The sequence below is a fragment of the Protopterus annectens genome, chromosome 2.part0 (assembly GCF_019279795.1).
Source record: "Protopterus annectens isolate FY-2018-M chromosome 2.part0, PAN1.0, whole genome shotgun sequence".
Lineage (NCBI taxonomy): Eukaryota > Metazoa > Chordata > Ceratodontiformes > Protopteridae > Protopterus > Protopterus annectens.
The window spans coordinates 1,390,578,365-1,390,596,525 of record NC_056728.1 but is presented as its reverse complement, the minus strand read 5'-3'; the positions used below and the strand labels follow the sequence as shown (position 1 = coordinate 1,390,596,525).

General features: G+C 43.2%; 1 protein-coding gene across 1 annotated transcript in view; it reads right to left on the bottom strand.

Moving 5' to 3' along the window:
- Positions 1 to 18,161, bottom strand: part of HADHA (hydroxyacyl-CoA dehydrogenase trifunctional multienzyme complex subunit alpha) — a 1,198,456-nt gene that overhangs the window by 578,566 nt on the left and 601,729 nt on the right. Inside the window, exon 11 of the mRNA XM_044061612.1 lies at positions 1,066 to 1,175. Coding sequence (XP_043917547.1) covers positions 1,066 to 1,175 — 110 coding nt within the window. The remainder of the gene's footprint in view (positions 1 to 1,065; positions 1,176 to 18,161) is intronic.

Sequence of the window (18,161 nt, the reverse complement as noted above, 5' to 3'; positions counted from 1 at the left end):
TTCCATCTGAATGCTGCCTTCAGCAAAAGGGTAGACTATCTCTGCCATTATCAGAGAATCCCTAATTCCTGCACTGATCATGGCTACATCCTCAGTGTTATACTGCAGGTGCCCTCTTGAAGTTAACAATACAGATATGCATACAAATACACTGTTTACCATCAGGAAAGGCTAATGAGTTGATGTGTTTCCTCTTCTGATTATCATTCGTTCTACATGCTGAAGAAGCTCCCAGAAGAGTTACTGTGGAAGACTGCTTCACTGGACATGTTCTCATACATAAAGAAACATCTGAAATGTGGAAGAGGGGCTACCATCTCTGTAGGCAACATCCATACAGGTACAACTATAAAAACCAGGGAAGCATCCCTCAAAGATTTCTAGTTTGAGTGTTTGATGGACAAATAACACAGAAACTTTGAGGTTATCTGTTGAAAAAACCCACCTGAGTCAGGTCACCTACCAATGAAATTACTATGCTCAAATTTTGTGAAGAATTTACTTATTTTTATTTTACATTTGTTTACCAGGAAAGTACGAATGGACACAGGTCCTTTTTCAGCAGGGGCCCAGGAAGAAAAGCTCCAACTACAGTAAGTAAATAATTCTATCAGTTATGTTTAGACAATGCACTTTGCAATACATAGTAACATGCATACATATATAGGTTTTAACAGTGAAAAAGCTAGCTACATGTACATACAGTCTTTTGTTTTTGACTTGTAGCAGTTTGCATATATTTAAAAATTACAAACAATTACATACTTAGTGTGCTATGCAGATTCCCAGGATTAAAAGTTGAAGAGAAAGTACAGATAAATATAATAAGTAGATGAAAGGTAACATGAAAGAGAGGGGAGAAGGAAGGGAGTCATTAGTGAGACATAGGCAGTATAATGACTAAGCAGGATTTTCAGAATAAACAGAGCCAGGTTGCTGAAGGTGGATTTTAGGCTATGGATGTTAAGAATGCTAGTACAGGAGGGTGGGGAGTAGGGGTAATTAAAGCCGGATAGAGAAGGGAAGGGGTACCTTAGAGGGACGAAACCACAAAAATATACTTACGTAACTTCTTTCTGTGGTGTACCAAATTTATTCTTCTTGCAAGCAACTTGGCCATGGTAAAGTCCAATCAAAGCTTTGGATTCATTTGTCATAGCGAGTTCTCCAAATTTCTAAATCAGAAAACATTATGAGATATATGGATCAGTAGTTTCCATTAAAAGCAGAGTATCAACTGGCCTGTTAACCAACTAGAAATATTTAACCTACTCTGTGGACAGCAATGTGACCTTTTCATAAATTGATATAGACATTTATAGCCAACCTCCTAGATGCACAATGACTGTGCAGTACAGTGTATATAATGTGAAAATGCCTTCAATGCCATGTGTGGTTATATACAAAACCAAACCAAAGGGTAAAATGGTCAGACAAACCATTCGGTAAAACCTGTAAGAAAAACCCAACATAGCTACAGTTTTCACGGAGATACCTTAAACCTTGTGTAATGGAAACACACATTAAACACTGGATAATGGCTAACAGACAAGCTTCCCCTCTAGCATCCCTTATTTGTGTAGCTAGTATTTTGTAGATTCTTCTTTTTAACCCACTACTCATGAACCCCACTATTCATAATCTTGAAGAACTTTGATCTTAAAAAGGGCACTACCCAACCAGGTTAACTCATCCTCCTCAACTATTCTTTCCACAATAGGGAAAGGAAGTCTATGCTAAACTTCCATACTCTCACCATCACCTTTAAGAGGTGCAGCACCACAATGCCCAAAGTATCTTAACTTGCACACAAACCACCTCTTGCGAAGCAACGTGGCTTGTCAAGCATGTCATCCCAGGTGGACAGATACTGGATCCCCTTTGAATGACACCAGAAACTTAGACAATTGTAAAAGTTGATAATTTTTTCTTTATACTGTGGCATCATTCTTGGTGAGGGCAGGATGCTGCTCAGGGGCAGGGTCATACCTGCCTGGGCTACATGATCAGAGAGCTCTTCCAAGTCTCTTCATGTAGCCCACGGAGGTATGTCTTAGGTCATTCACACCAACATGTACAATGACAAGAGTCATATTTGCAGTTGTTCTGGAGTGACCTGAGTGCTTGTGTTGTGTGTCGGATCCTGGCGCCCGACAGTCAGCTAACTGTAACCTTCTCCTTGTCCAGCCTAGTTAGTGGGACATCAGTGTGCCTGACTATAGAGTCGCCTATCACTAGTGTGTTGGGTATGTTATTTTGCCTTAAGGACTGTGATTGCCTGGCACACTAATTATGTGAAGTATGTGTTTCACGGTTGGTGACGGGTTGTGGAGGTTGCTTGGATGTCTGCTTTGAAGGTCTCTGTTACTTTTGCAGATTTTTATTTGGAGCCTCCAAGTATGTTTTTGTGTATTTGTGTGTATTTGCCTGTGTTGGTTTGTCAGGTCTATGTGAGACTGGTGGTGTGTTGCAAGTATTACCCTTCTCCTCTTGATAGTCAGTTACAGTCGGGTTGAGAGAGCTTTGCCTCCAGTCTAGCTGTATAATTGCATCTCTCGCATATATTAGTGTTTAAATGAGCAGGTGTTTGCTGCTGCCCAAAGGTCCAAGCCCAGAAAGCAAAAAATAAAACAAAAAACAAGGCAGGACCACCAGCCTCATAAAATCCAACTTGATTTATTAAACATAGAACGAGATGAGCGCTTTCATGCATGTAACACGCTTCTTCAGATCTCAAAAAACAAACCATCCATCCAAATTTAAATAGCAGCACAAGTCCCACCCTTCTAATTAAATCCAATGAAGTAAATATGCATCATGAAGTAAAGCAATTAAGCTGCAATGATAAAGCAAACCAAGAGCTTAAAGCTACAAACACTTATACAAATAAAAACTGAAAATACCTAAAATACAAAATGTCAAAGGCACCAGTTAATGTAAAAATCAAATCCTAAATACAATAAAACTATATATACAATAACAGTCTAGTATGATATAATATAAAAAGAAAAATATAAAAATCACACTCCACATTCCAAAACACCATCATATAGAAATGTAGATGGAGAATGTATTTAGAGCATATCATCATAAGATTATGAATATATTTATACTCTATGTAGATTATAAGCTTAAAAATATGTATATGTTTATTTCAAAGGTTAGGCCTCCAGTGCCGGTTTTAAACTTGGGTAATTTTTCAGTCCAGGAAAAATGTGCGCACGTAGCCTAAGGATCCATTTCAGTTCCACCATCTCAAGCTGGTTATTCAAATTCCCCCCTCTCTCATTCAGCACCACTACCTGTAAAACCATAAAGTTGAAAGTATGTGTACTAAACTGTGCTAGATGTTTGGCTAAGGCATTCTGCTGGTTCAAGTTTCTAATATCATAGAGGTGATTTTATACCCTTATCCCTTAGCCTCCTAGAGGTCTTGCCAACATAGAAACATTCACATCAACCACAGTAGGCAATATATACTAGCTTAGCACTGTTACAAGTGGCAGTAAACCTAGGAGTAAACTTGTAATCTAAACAGGGATGCTGAAAAGACTGGATAGTTGTAATAGCTGGACACATACTACAGTGTCCACATGAAAAGGTCCCAAAATTCAAACCTCTTGGCATAGTATTTAGATTGTTACTAATACCTCGAACTGTAGCTTTACACAGAAGCAGTTTCAGGTTCAAGTTGTTCCTAAAAGCAAAAAGGGGATCTTCCCAACCAACTCAACTGGTGGTGTGTTGCAAGTATTAACCTTCTCTTGACGGTCAGTTACAGTCTGGGGTTGAGAGAGCTTTGCCTCCAGTCTGGCTGTATAATTGCATCTCTCGCATATATTAGTGTTTGGTGGTAGGAGGAGAGGGTTGTCTGTGTACATGAGGCAGTTGTAGTTGCCTCAAAATGCACAGACTCACTAGATGGACTGGAGAGTACACCGGAAACTGCCCTTTGGACATGCCTGAATAGGTAGAGTGAGCTGTTTTTCTGACTGACTGGTGGGGATGAATAGAGTGCCTTGTCCTTCTGGACAGTATAAGGGGGGCTAGTGCTAGGGGTATTTAAAGCTTGTTATGAGTTTTAAGCAATTGGGTTGTAAAATGAATGGTTTGAGTGCTAAAGTTGAAGGTTTGTCTAGTTCCGAGGGAAAAACTGAAGAGTAGACTTCGTGGAGTCGGGAATAGTTTAACCCTAGCTACCCAGCGCGCAAAACCGTGCAAATGCAGTTTTTATATCAGAAAGATTAAACAGATAGAAATTAGCCCAAAATGGCCAATATAACTACAGTTTCTGGGCAAAAACCACTCCTCCAAGGGCAGGTAGGCTGTTCAGAGCTCCCCACTCTCACTGGTGAACAAAGAAAAGTACAGTTTTGTACCTACCATAAATGTAGATGTTCGAAGGTCCACATTGCTGCAGTCCTTACACTTGGGTAGTCCACTGTCCTCGGTCAGCCCGAATATCAAAGTATAAGGCTGACGTCGGTCAAGGCGCATTTGACTGACATCAGGACGTCAGGGTACAAATGCGCATGACCGACGTCATATCCTCAGTCTTTTCTTGCCCCAGATGTCAGAAGACCCTAAAAATAAAGGTCAAAACCAAAAGACAGCAAACAAACAACCAACCATGCTAGCACTAAAAATATGTACAATATATACAATATACACCCTATTGACAACCCAACCCACACAACCGCCTCTAACTACAGAGGGGAAGGAGGGAGGGTAAATTGGACTGCAGCAATGTGGACCTTCGAACATCTACATTTATGGTAGGTACAAAACTGTACTATGTTCTTCATCTCACATTGCTGCAGTCCTTACACTTGGGTAGAATCCCAAAGCAGAGGTAAGTGAGGATGGCCAAACTATAAGGAAGCAGGAGCTGCCAGAATGCCCTGCAAAACAGCAGTGGCAAAACCAGCCCTGGATTTAGAGTAAAGTGGTAGGTGATAATGCCTAGAGAAAGTATGCACTGAACTCCAAGTAGCTGCCTCCAAAATATCCTTAGTTGCCACCCCCCTCAAAAAAGCTGTCGAAGTGGCAGTAGCTCTAGTGGAATGAGGCCTAATCCCAGCTGGAATCTCCTTGCCATGATGGGAATAACAGAAAGCAATGCAAAACCCAATCCACTTAGAAATAGTTTGTTTTGACACAGGCTTGCCCTGAGAACTCAAAGCAAAAGAAACAAATAACTGCTGAGACTGCCTGAACCCTTTAGTCCTGTCCAAATAATATCGCAACTGCCTGTGTACATCTAAAGTGTGCAAAATCTTTTCCCCTTTATTTTGGGGATTTGCATAAAAAGTAGGCAAATGAATAGTTTGGTTTAAAGCCACACTAGAAACCACTTTAGGCATAAAGGAAGGATTAGTACGTAAAGATACCCTATCCTTATGGAAAATTAAGAAAGGCTCAACTGCCATAAGGGCCTGCAACTCAGAAACCCTTCTTGCAGAGGTAATAGCCAACAAAAAAGCAGTCTTCCATGATAAAAACTTTAATTCAGTAGTGGCTGCAGGCTCAAAAGGTTGTAGAGTGAGTTTCTCCAACACAAAATTGAGATCCCAAGCAGGAGTAGGAGCTCTTCGTGGGGGTCTTATATTCTTTGCCCCTCTAAGAAATTGCTTGAACAAAGGATGAGAAAACAATGGTGGGTCACAATCATAGTGAGCCGAAATTGCTGCAGCATGAACCTTAATAGAAGAGAAGGACAAACCTTTGTCCAGTAACTCAGTAAGATATTGAAGAGCCACACTTAAATTAGGCTCAGAAACATCAAAATCTTTTGCTGCACTCCAAAATAAAAATCTCTTCCATTTATCTGCGTACACTTTCCTTGTACTAGGCCTTCTAGCTTCCAAAATAACATTCAAAACTTGCTGTGGAAGTGGAGGCCCACTATGGTTCAAAACAGAATATGCCAGGCTGTTAGGTGCAGAGAGTGAAGCTTGACATTGAGCAAATGACTGTCCTCCTGAGACAACAGGTGTGGAATCGAAGGCAAAGGCCATGGAGGTTTCCGTACCAGGCTTCTCAATAATGGGTACCAATGCTGTCGAGGCCAATCTGGAGCTATCAAAATCATCCTTGGCTTGTCTTGTCTGGCCTTCAGTAGTACCTTTGGGAGGAGAGGCAGAGGCGGAAAGGCATACACATGAAGATTGCTCCAATTGAAAGAAAGAGCATCCACTTTCCTAGCTGTGGGATGAAACCTTTTTGTGCAAAACTTTGGCAGCTGGTGGTTTAGTGGAGAAGCGAACAGATCTCTGTCAATTTCTGAAATACATGAGGATCCAATTTCCACTCGTGGGGATCCATAATTTGTCTGCTCAACACATCTGCTAAGGAGTTCTGTGCTCCCGGCAGAAACCTTGCCTGAAGATTTAGCTGTAAACTGAGAGCAGTCTCCCACAAAATCATTGCTTGCCTGCATAGAGGATAAGAATGTGTTCCGCCCTGCTTGTTGATGTACCACATGACAGTTGTGTTGTCTGTTAGAATCAACACCTGCCCTGGAAGAAGTAAATCCTTGAAAGCTATTAATGCAAACTGGACTGCTAACATCTCTTTCAAGTTGATATGTAGATGTTGTAGTCTGGCAGGCCACTTGTCTTGTATCCACTTTCCATTCAGATGAGCTCCCCAAGCTTTGTCTGAGGCATCTGTCGTTAGAATCTGACTCGCCTCTGGCCGGGTCACAGAGAGTCCCTTGTTTAGGTGACATTCCTGAGCCCACCACAACAATTCCTTTTGAATGCAAGGTATTATTTGAATGACAGTGTCCAAATCCTGGCAGTGCTGTGTCCACACATTTTTGAGATACCATTGTAGCTTCCTCATATGCAGTTTGGCATTGGGAAGCACCAGAATACAAGATGCCATGAACCCCAAGGCTTGAAGGACTGTCCTTGCAGTCAGCCTGGACTGATGAGACAACTGATGAAAGTAAAGGGAAAGATTCTTTTGTTTGTCCGGGGTCAAAAAGGCCATCTGGGATGCTGTATTCAGTCTCACACCCAGAAAGCACATGTCCTGAGAGGGTACTAGACTGGACTTTAATTTGTTCACAGAATACCCCAGGCATCTTAGCACTGCTATCACATAATCCAAATGATGAATAAGCTCGTCCTTTCCTTGAGCCAGAATCAGGCAATCGTCCAAATAAGGATAGATCTGTATCCCTTTTAACCTAAGGAAAGCTATCACTGGAGCCAGAACTTTCGTGAACACTCTGGGCACAGTAGATAAGCCAAAGGGCAATGCAGAGAACTGATAATGAGAAGTCCCAGCTCGAAAACGCAGATACTTCCTGCAACTCAGTCTGATAGGAACATGAAGATAAGCCTCCTTGAGATCCAAAGTTACCATCCAATGATCTTTGCCCAACAGAGGTAGAAGCTGCTGTAACGTCAACATTTTGAACTTGGGAATGTCCAGATAAGTGTTGAGGATAGATAAGTCCAAAATTGGTCTCCACGTGTTCCCTTTCTTTGGTACTAGGAACAGGCGAGAATAAAATCCTAGGCCCACTTCTGGTATAGGGACCGGCTGAATGGCCCCTATTTGGAGTAACAGAGAAATTTGCTTGTGAGCCTCTATTCTTTGTTGAGGAGGAACGTCTGGCATGCCTTTGAAAGGAGGCAAGGTATGGAAATAAAACCTGTAACCGTGGTGTATGATATCCAATACCCATCTGTCTTGGGTAATCAAACTCCAATTTTCTTTGAAAAGTGCCAACCTTCCTCCCAAAGGTGCTGCCAGACGAGAAGGCTCTGGCAGCTGAAAAGGTAGGTCATTGGGTCTGTTTACGAAAGGACTGACCCCTGCCCTCACCTGAAGACTGTGCAGGAGAACTCCCTGTTCTAGGCCTGAAAGAGCCCTGAGCTCTGCCCTTACCACGTCTAGATCTACCCCTAGACTGGGAATCATAAGAAGGATATGTCCACCCCTTAGTAGGCCAATTTCTACTAAACTTTGGAGGCTGAACCTGCAAAAAATCTTTAACAGTCTGCATAGACTTAGCCTTGTCTTCCATTTTCTTTAAAACTGACAACAGGAGAACCAAACAACACATCCGATTGTAAAGGAGCATCTAAAATTCTTGTTTTAACATGGTCAGATAAATTCTGATCCCTCAGCCAGGCATGCCTGCGAAGAACTGACCCAGTGGCAGCCACCCTAGACAAGGCCTGTACAGCATCAAAACCACATTGCAAAGAATGCTTACCCACCTGTTCAGAAACATGTACTAAATCTTGTAACTCTTTACAATCAATACCTTCTGCCAGAGCATCAACCTTAGCCTTCAATTGTGAAAGGAGATAGTTTTGGTATTTCAACATGTGGAACTGGCAATTCAAAGCCCTCATAGCTAGAGTGGAAGAAGTATAAACTTTCTTTCCCCATCTATCCAAAGCCCTGGCCTCTATCTGTAGGAACCGGATTCTTGACAACAGAAGCCTTAACACCCTTAGGCCCCTGACTAACAGTTTCTGGGTCTGCCCTAGGACTCTTAAAAAGATACTTATGAGCTTCAGGCACCCTGTAATACCTATCCGGTTTAACAGGAGCAGGAGGCAAAGAATCAGGATTAAGAGAAGCCTCTGTAAAAACATCTTCCACCACATCCAAAACAGGCGGTATAGCCAAAGGCCTATGCTGAGGTAAAAACAAAAATTCCCTAAGCCTTTTCCTGGAATCAGAGAAGTCCTGACCTTCCCACTTAAAATGCTCCCTCATGGAATGAAGAGTTTCTGAAAAAGAAAAATCCTCAGGAGGAGAAGCAGAAGGAGTAGAATCATCCACATCAGAATCAGAATAAGGAGAATACTCCTGCAAGTCTTCAGCCGAAGACTCTGAAACATCCGAAGCCTGCTCAAAACTCCCTAGTTCAGGCTCCACCCTAGGTCTCTTATCAGGAGGGGGCAAAGAACCCCTAATCAAAGTAATCAAATCTTCTGCCATTTTAAGCATATGCTTCTTGGGCACAGTTCCTGAAGAACTAGGGGTGACACCAACAGAAGCTAAACCTGGCCTGCCTCTGGGAGAAGCCTTGGGAACAGAAGGAGAGGGCCTAACCACCCTAGGAAGGGAGGGGAGTATAGTAACCTGAGAAGCCCCTTCAGCCTGACCTGCCTCCTGAGAGGCCACATCCTGCAACAACAAAGTCTCTCCCTGGGAACCTAAAGAAACCTCCGGTGGAACCACCGGCTCCACCGACACCTCTAAAGAACCGGCGTCCGATACGGACGGTTCTTGTAGTCTAGGCTTAACTGCTTTGTCCTTGCGCTTCTTCGAAGAAGTGGGCGTCGGAGCATCCAATGGCATTTTATAATTGCACCGCTTCCCGAAGACTAACCTGGCACAATCCAACCTTCTCTTTATAGTGCGCTTATTGAATCTAGCACAAGAGCGACACCCAACAACGTCGTGCTCAGGCCCTAAACAAGGAATACACAAAGTATGATAGTCTCTATGCGGTATCTGTTTCCCACAAGAAATACAGTTATTCACTTTTTCTGACATCCGGTAAACCACTTAGGCAAGAAAAAACTAAAATATTCCCCAACGGGGTACTTAGCCAACTTTGACTCGGTCTGAAACTCCGGAATTGAAAAATTTCAGAACGCCAACCGGCACTCGCAATGCTGCTTCTGCATCGGACCATGCGGCAAAAAAGACTGAGGATATGACGTCGGTCATGCGCATTTGTACCCTGACGTCCTGATGTCAGTCAAATGCGCCTTGACCGTCAGCCTTATACTTTGATATTCGGGCCGACCGAGGACAGCGGACTACCCAAGTGTAAGGACTGCAGCAATGTAAGATGAAGAACATCTTCCTTTTTTGCCCAAGTAAGGTATGGCCAAACACAGAATCTTAAACACAGTCCAGGTATCAGCAGGCATCTGAAACTGGACTTTTCTAGCTTAGTAAGGCAGGAAAATAGCAAGATTTTTTTTTTTCAAGAAAACAGTAGAAACAAATGCAAAAACAATTGTATAGTGCAGTAATGGCTGTCACACTTGAGTGGGAAGCCAGTAACAGTTAAAAATACAATTTACAACAAAAAACAAATTTTAAAGCGCAGGTGCAAATAAATGCAATTTCAGTGTAAAATAAGCATTATGAGAAGCAATAAATGCCAGAAAATGAGTGTCTAGGCAGAAATAGCAATAAGCAACAAGAAAAGCCAATAAAGGGTACTTAAACACACCAAAGTCTCTCCTTTTGTCCCTCTGGCGTTGTAGGTCTCTGCAAGACAGCTGGGTAGGATCCGCTGAGCTTATAAAAAGACAAACAGCGCAAATGCGGCTTTTATATCAGAAAGATTAAAGAGATAGCTATTAAAGACATGGCCAAGCTGGAAGCAAAGCTTTCTCCGGCCAAGATTGTGCTAGACAGTCAAGGGAAGGTCAACACCTGCACTACACTTCAAGCAACTCATAGCCCTTCAAAACCCACACCATCAACACCCACACATAGCAACACTAAACCCACATATGCGGAGGCCCTTAACATTAACCTGCCCAAGCAACAAGGACCTCCAAAGCTGAAATGCAAACAAACACCAGCCACAACCAAAGTGACACACAGCTCACAACACCAGTGTGCCACCCAACAGCAGCCCCTAAGGCAAGACAATGTATCCAACATTTTAGTCCTAGGTGACTCTATAGTCAGGCACACTGATGTCCCACTCACCAGGCTGAACAACAAGAAAATTACAGTCAGTTGCCTGTCAGGTGCCAGGATCTGCCACATAATGCATGCACTCAAGTCACTTCACAAGTACAAATACGACTCAGTCATTGTCCATGTTGGAGTGAATGACTGGAGACGTACCTTCCTGGACTACATGAAGAGAGACATGGAAGTGCTCTCGGATCATGTGGCCCAGGCAGGTATGACCCCAGCCCTGAGTCGCATCCTGCCTTTGCCCAGAATGATACCCCACAGTATAAGGGCAAAATGATTGACTACAACAACTGGCTAAGCTTCTGGTGTCATACAAAGGTGATCCAGTATCTGTTTGCCTGGGAAGACATTATTGACAAACCACAATGCTTTGCCAGAGATGGTCTGCACCCGTCACCCCTGGGATTCAGGTTATTGGCTAAAGTTCCTTCCACCCCTATAGTGCCTTTTTTAGGCAAGGTTCAAAGGACATAACCACCACAACAGATACAAGCATGCAAAATCTGAAAGTAATGCTACTCAATGCTAGAAGTCTAAACCTCAAAATGCACTCTCTCGAGGCACTCCTAAAAATGGAGAACATTGAGATCTGTGCAGTAACTGATACCTGGTTCAAGGCTCCATAGAGCACACCTGCAATACCAGGCTACAACTCTTATCACACTTTTTGGCCACAAAACCAAGACCGAAACACTAAAGGTGGAGGAGTGTCCATATTCACCAAGGATATTCACACCTCCAGGCTAGTTTGCGCAACACAATGCACCTGAAATTCTCCAGGTGCAACTAACACTAGGTAAGACTGCAATCCAAACTGCCCCAAGATTCTCACTACACTTTTCTAAACATACTGGAAAATATTAAGATACAACCAGACACCCTAATACCGGGTGATTTCAACTATCCTGCCATTAACTGGGAAAACTACTCTGGTACCAACACCTTTTCCCAATGGTTCTTGGAATTCATAAATTCCAATGCCCTGGATCAACTAATCCATTGTCCCACCAGGGGCTCCAATATCCTAGACCTGGTCATTACCAACATGGGAGATGGATGCTCCACACTAGTGGTCACCCTCTCATTGGTCAGGTCTAACCATAAGCAAATCACCCTTGACAACCACATCCAGCTCCACCCCCCCCAAGTAAGGAAATCTCTGAAGAAAACTTCTCCAAAGCCAACTTCATGCTACTCAAGTCAGAAGTCACAAACTTCATGACACCCATGCAGATGGGATCTGAAAGTTTGACTGCTGAATCCTACACTAAGGCACTGTACGAGCACATCCACTCGTGCATGAATCGTGCCATCCCAAATAGAACCAAAATGCTCTCCTCCAAAAAAGGAAGCCAATCTGGTGGTCCCCTGCTATAAACAAACTATACAACAGAAATAAGAAACTGTTGCAGAAAAGAGGAAAATCCTGGGATGCAAAAAACTCCCTCACCAGCCTCATTAAGAAGCCGAGATCCCTCAAAATCCTCAAAACCTAGTTACAAAAATAAAATTGCCAAAGATTCCAAAGACAACCACAAGGCATTCTATAGTTATGTCAAGAATCTAAATGGCAATGCTCTGATCTGCTCTGAGCTACAACAGACTGGCATTAAATATACTGATCCCAAGGATATTACCAGTATCCTGGCAGATCGATTTAGTGCCAACTTCACCCCCCTCTCACCTCCTAAAGGGCCCATCTCAATACCAAAAGATTGCCAAAATCCGGTAATCACGGCCACACAGGTAGAAACTGCACTCTCCAAAGCTAAGAATACAGCATCCATAGGACCAGATGACATCCCGGGCTGTGTACTACATGAACTACAAAATTAACTGGCACCTCACCTAAGTGTCATGTTTAATTATAGCCTCACCTCCGGCTTCGTGCCCACTGAGTGGTGGACAGCTACAGTTATCCCAATCCACAAGGGGGGATCCACCTTGGAACCAGGGAACTACCGTCCCAATCAGTCTGATGAGCCTGATATGCAAAGGCATGGAACGCATCATCATGGAACTTATAAACAAAGACATTGGCAACCTTCATACACTGGACCCCACCCAGTTTGGGTTAGTGAAGGGCCGATCGTGTCTCCTGAACCTGAATGACTTCTTCGAATCAGTCTCCAGAGCTGTGGATGAGGGTAACGTGGTCCACACAGCCAATCTGGACCTCGCCAATGCCTTAAAAACCATCCCCCCACTCTGGAATCATAGATAAACTTACTAAGCTGGGCATAAATCCCTAGGTCACTCGAAGGGTTGCCAACTGGCTTACTGACGAAACCCAGACTGTAAAAGTAGCAGACTCCATATCCAGCTCCAGACAAGTGGAGTACCTCAGGGTTCAGTCCTAGGACCACTCTTGTTTGGCATCTACTTCTCTGAAGTACAGGCCAACACTAAGGGACTCTGGCTAACAAAGTTCGCAGAGGACTGCTAACTGGGAGCCATTACTGAATCCCCAAATTATGTGGATATTCTACAAAAAGCCCTTACAGAAACAGATGCCTGGTGCCAGAGCCATGGGCTGAAGCTTAATGCCAAGAAATGTATAGTTATCCCCTTTGGAAAAAAACATGTACCCATGAATTACCACATAGGTGGCAGTACACTAAACATTGAAAGTGTGATGAGAGACTTAGGGACACAGGTGGACAGTGGTCTCACCTTCGATAACCATACTGCCACAACAGTCAGGAAATCCTTCTATGTGGCGCACCTCATCACTAAGGGCTTTTTATCCAGAAAAAAGGAGGTCATTGTCCCACTGTACTCATCCCTCATTAGACCCATTATAGAGTATAATGCCCAGTTTGGTATATACCTCACAAGATATCTGCAACAGCTGGAAAGGCCGCAGACATACCTCACTAAAAATATCACAGGCCTAAAGCAGATGCCATATGCTGACCGTTTAAAACACTCCAGCTATACTCTGTGGCATATCGTCTACTCAGAAGTGATCTCTGCTTGACATACAAGGCCTCGTCAAACCCTGAGCTGTTGGACATGCTCCAGTTAGAGAAACCCCAATCCCTCAGAGCCACACACTCCAGGGATCTAAACCTTGTCATCACAATGAATAAAACATGCTGGAATAATAGGTTCCTGACCCAGAGACTCCCCATACTCTGGTACAGGCTGCCCATACATGTCAAACAGAGTGCCTCCTTGGCCCTCTTCAAAAGGAACCTTGATGATTGGATGGGAGATTGGAAATTCACCCCGGGGATCATGTCAGTCGCCCCGCTAGACAGGTGTCCAGGGAAGTAAATATTGTGGGAAGAAATATCCAGGGAATTATGGCTAGGCTTGTATAGGCCCTAGGGCCGATAGCTTAGTAGCAACCTATGAACCAAGCACCAATCCACCAAGGAAGAAAGGTGATAGAGGGCAGTGAAACTTGCAGCTCAAAAGAATAAACCTTGGAGTGCTGACTTTCCAAGACAGGACTAAAATGTTGAGAAAAAATAGATAAAGGTAAGCATGGTAATACAACATAGCAACAAAGGCACTTGTGAAGCATACCCCAGAGGTAGAAACTCTTAGAAGTGCACTTAAACAGCAGCATTTGCCATCAACTTAACTAAGGACCGTAAAATATAATGCAGCTGGCAATCCACCTGGTGAATGCCTTCTTAGAAACAGTTAGCCTTACTCTGCTTGGAAAGAAACAGTTGCCATCCAGAGTGTGAAGGGCTCTACACTTCCACTCTCAACAAGAAAACCACAAGACAGACTTGTTCAGGGACAACTTGGAAATCGCATATGAAGACAGACACTGGACTTGCACTAATGGATAAAATGGTCCTTACAAGCCATGTTTACATTTCTTAAAAGCAAGTGCCTGAAGCTCCAAAATCCTGCACAGAGAGGTGGTGGCTATCAACATGAACTTTTAAGAAATGTGTTCAAAGTCAATGAATCAGCAGGCTCAAATGACAAAAAGATAAAGTCCAGGACCTACATTTTTTCAAAAGATGGAGATACAGCACTCCAGCAAGGGGCTTCAAGACCAGCCAGTATTGGATTGCAGTCCTGACTTCTGCAGGGCCATAGTACCCAGAACAGCTAATGCATCCATCCTGACTATGGAAAAAAAATGCAGCTTAACATATGACACTGGCAGTTGAAGACTACTGGCCAGGGTGGCTGAGATGCAAGTCTGTCTTCAGAGACAGTATAATATTCATCTCTCCCTATCACTGGAAAGCAGGGCTCCTGGTTGCATCCATGTCAGTTCCTTTGCTGAAATACATGTATACCCCTTCTCGATTAGCACCAAGGTTCTTAAAACAGTTTTTGTGGATGTCACAGATCCAATAAAACTGGTCCGGTTTTATAAGAACAGGGGTGCGTTTACCAGGCTGCAAAAAATGATCTAGAAAAAAGGCATCATCCAGGACTTCCAAAACTTGAAGGATGGCCAAAGGCTTTGGTTCTGGTAGGCCTAACAAATGTTCAAACCCAATATGAGCCGGAGCTGACAACTTTGCTACTAATCTGAAAGGCTCCATCTTGAGAAATACTCAAGCAGTGAGGTTAAAGAATGGTGCCCTCACTGTCGCAAAGGAGAAGGCTGGAGACCCTTGGTTCACACAAGCCAGTTCCTCCTAATTTGAATTTGAGGTATGATTACCTCTGGAGAGAAGGCTCCATTTTTCTTTCAGTGCAAAGTACCTTTAACATAATGGCCAAGGCTAACTTGAACAGAACATGAGTTAGGGACAGAGGCCCAGTCAATATGGACTTGGGCAAGGCAACAAAATTACTATTTAGTATTCTGGGCATGTGGTCTCCTCTGAGGCCTCGTCATGCAAGCAAGACATAGCTCTGGTATCTCTCAACTTGTGAGCAACATCAGAATACCACTCTATATAGCATTAATGATATGTGCATTGGACCCACAGACCTGAAAAGCAGCCATGTGCTCAAACTACAGTATGACCATTTTGGTTCAGGAAGACATGCTAGACACCAAAGGTGTGGTAACCTCCACAGGCATCACATCAGAGGCCTTGGCCAAAACAAGTGCCACATACACGGGCTGCAAAGGCAAAGTGCAAACATCAGTACCCTTCAGCTTAAGGGTACAACCAGATTCCTAAGTGGTACTCTGCTACCACAATCTCTTCTTTGGGACACTTCAAGGATCTCTTATTTCTAAGGACATCAGCAGAATAACCAGCAGACACCATGGCAGACATATGAGAAACAGGATTTTAGTGAAAGATACTTTTGAAGAGATTTCACACTGCAACTAATAGTCAAGTGTTGGGAGAACAAACTACATGCACACTGGAGACAACTGGGTATACCATACTTTGGAAAACAAAAAGACAATCTGTTGAAGTCCTTCTGAGGCATTTGATATCCTACGTCTAATGCTGCCATTTACTTTAGTCCCTGATGACTCCAATGCAAACTACACAATACAGTAAGGCCATAAGAAAATTCTCCAACAAGGTACTCATCTGTAAACTCTAGATTCAGGCCAACCTGAATTACTGAGTACTCAAGTTGTCTATCAAACTCTGGCGAGAAAGATATGAAGATGATATTGGCTGACATCTTACACAACTGATGTCTTAAATTAGTAGAGTAGAGAGTCTGACAAGCCTGGAAGGAAAAGGGGAAAGGTAGAAATTTTGTATTTGGGCCAGCTGTCAGGCTTCAGGAGGCCAAGAATACCAAGAGAGGTTACAGCAACAGGCAATCAAGAAGAAAAATCCCTCGTTATGAATTAAGATAACTGCCTTTACTAGGCCCAGCAGAAGACAGAACAAGTGTTACCACTGTCAGACTGAAGCAACCAATAACATATAGCTTATCCTACAACTTCTTTAACAGTCTGGGAAACAAGGGTATTGCAGGGAAGGTGTATGCAAACATATCACCCCAGTTTATTGAGAAGACATCTGTTATCTAAGCCCCCTCCCACAATGTTAGTATCCTGGGGCAATAACTGTTAAAGCAAAAGTCTACTTCTGGAATACCCCACCTGTACACAATGTCCAGAAATGCATCTCTGTTTAGCATCCATTTCTGTTCTGGTCACATGGCCAGCCAATGCATTCTTCTGTGATGGAATACAGGCTATCCTGAGGGTCAATATAGACTCCTATGCCAGCTCCCATAAATGCATTGCCTGCCTAGAAGGTAAAAAGTAAATTCCAGTGTGCTGATGCACCACAACAATATACTCTGTCTAGACATGCAAAGTTCCTTGTCAAATGTGTTTGAATGTCTTGATGGCTAATAAATCACCACCACCTTCTCCTTCATATTGATTTTCTTTGTCTGAAAACATTGTTCTAAACCTCCCAAATCACTGAGTCTTCACAAAGTCAGCAAACATTAAATCCAGAGTCTATGGTCAGAGTACAAGATCTCAGGGTTAGCATGGACAGCACACCAATCCAAGGTAATTTTGTTTAACCCCCATGACAGCTCTGTTCTGATGCATGGTGATAGTGGAATAAGGCACTGTTAAGATGGTTTCTCAGGCACCACTGCAAATTCCTCATGTAAAATCTTACCAGGAAACCATTCAAAGTGCAAGAGTCGGCTCTCATAGCATCAGACAAACTGCAGATAGGCAGAGGTTAAACAGTTTAATTACAACCTCCAGTACTGCATAACTGTTATTGATAAGAATGCATTGTGATATGTTGTCTGACCCATGAAAGTATTAAAATTAGCCAATGAGGGATTATGAGCTGGGCCAAGGTAATTTCAGAAGAAACAATTTTCAGGGATACTGTTGGCAGCAATGTGGGTAGGTGAGGTAAAGCTAACAATCTGTCTGCTAAAATACTGGCTATATCCTTGGGATGGGTATAAGTGACACTCTTCCTTCCGGCTTTTCCCATTAGGGGTTGCCACAGTGGAACAACGGTCCACAGAATGACTGGCAGTGAAGTTTTACTGTGTTGAGTTTCCAGCCCAGCGCCCAACCTTCCACAGAAGGCACACACATGCACACACTCACACTTAGGGCCAGTTTAGAATGTCCAATCCACCTTCAGAATGTCTTGGGGATGTGTGAGGAAACCGAAGCTCCCGGAGGAAACAGACGTGACCACAGGAAGGACATGCAGACTTCGCACAGTAGGCACCCCGGCAGAGAATTGAACTGGAGAACGTCTTGCTGTGAGGCGGCAACACTAACCACTGCACCACCGCGGCCACTCATAACGGCTATGAGTGACATTGTTATCGATAAATTCAGTGCATTATTAGACGTGCTTAATTTATGTCTGAAGTTAATGAGTAAAGATTTGCAATTTTCGTTGGCACCTGCAGTAACCATATGCTCTCAATCCTCTCTGGATTTTCTAACAGTACTTAGTTAAATCTGCTGACATGTTTCAGTATGGTCCTGAAATGGGACTAAGGATCTCTTACATTTCTTTATTTTCCTTTTGTTCCACAGTTTACTACAGAGTTCC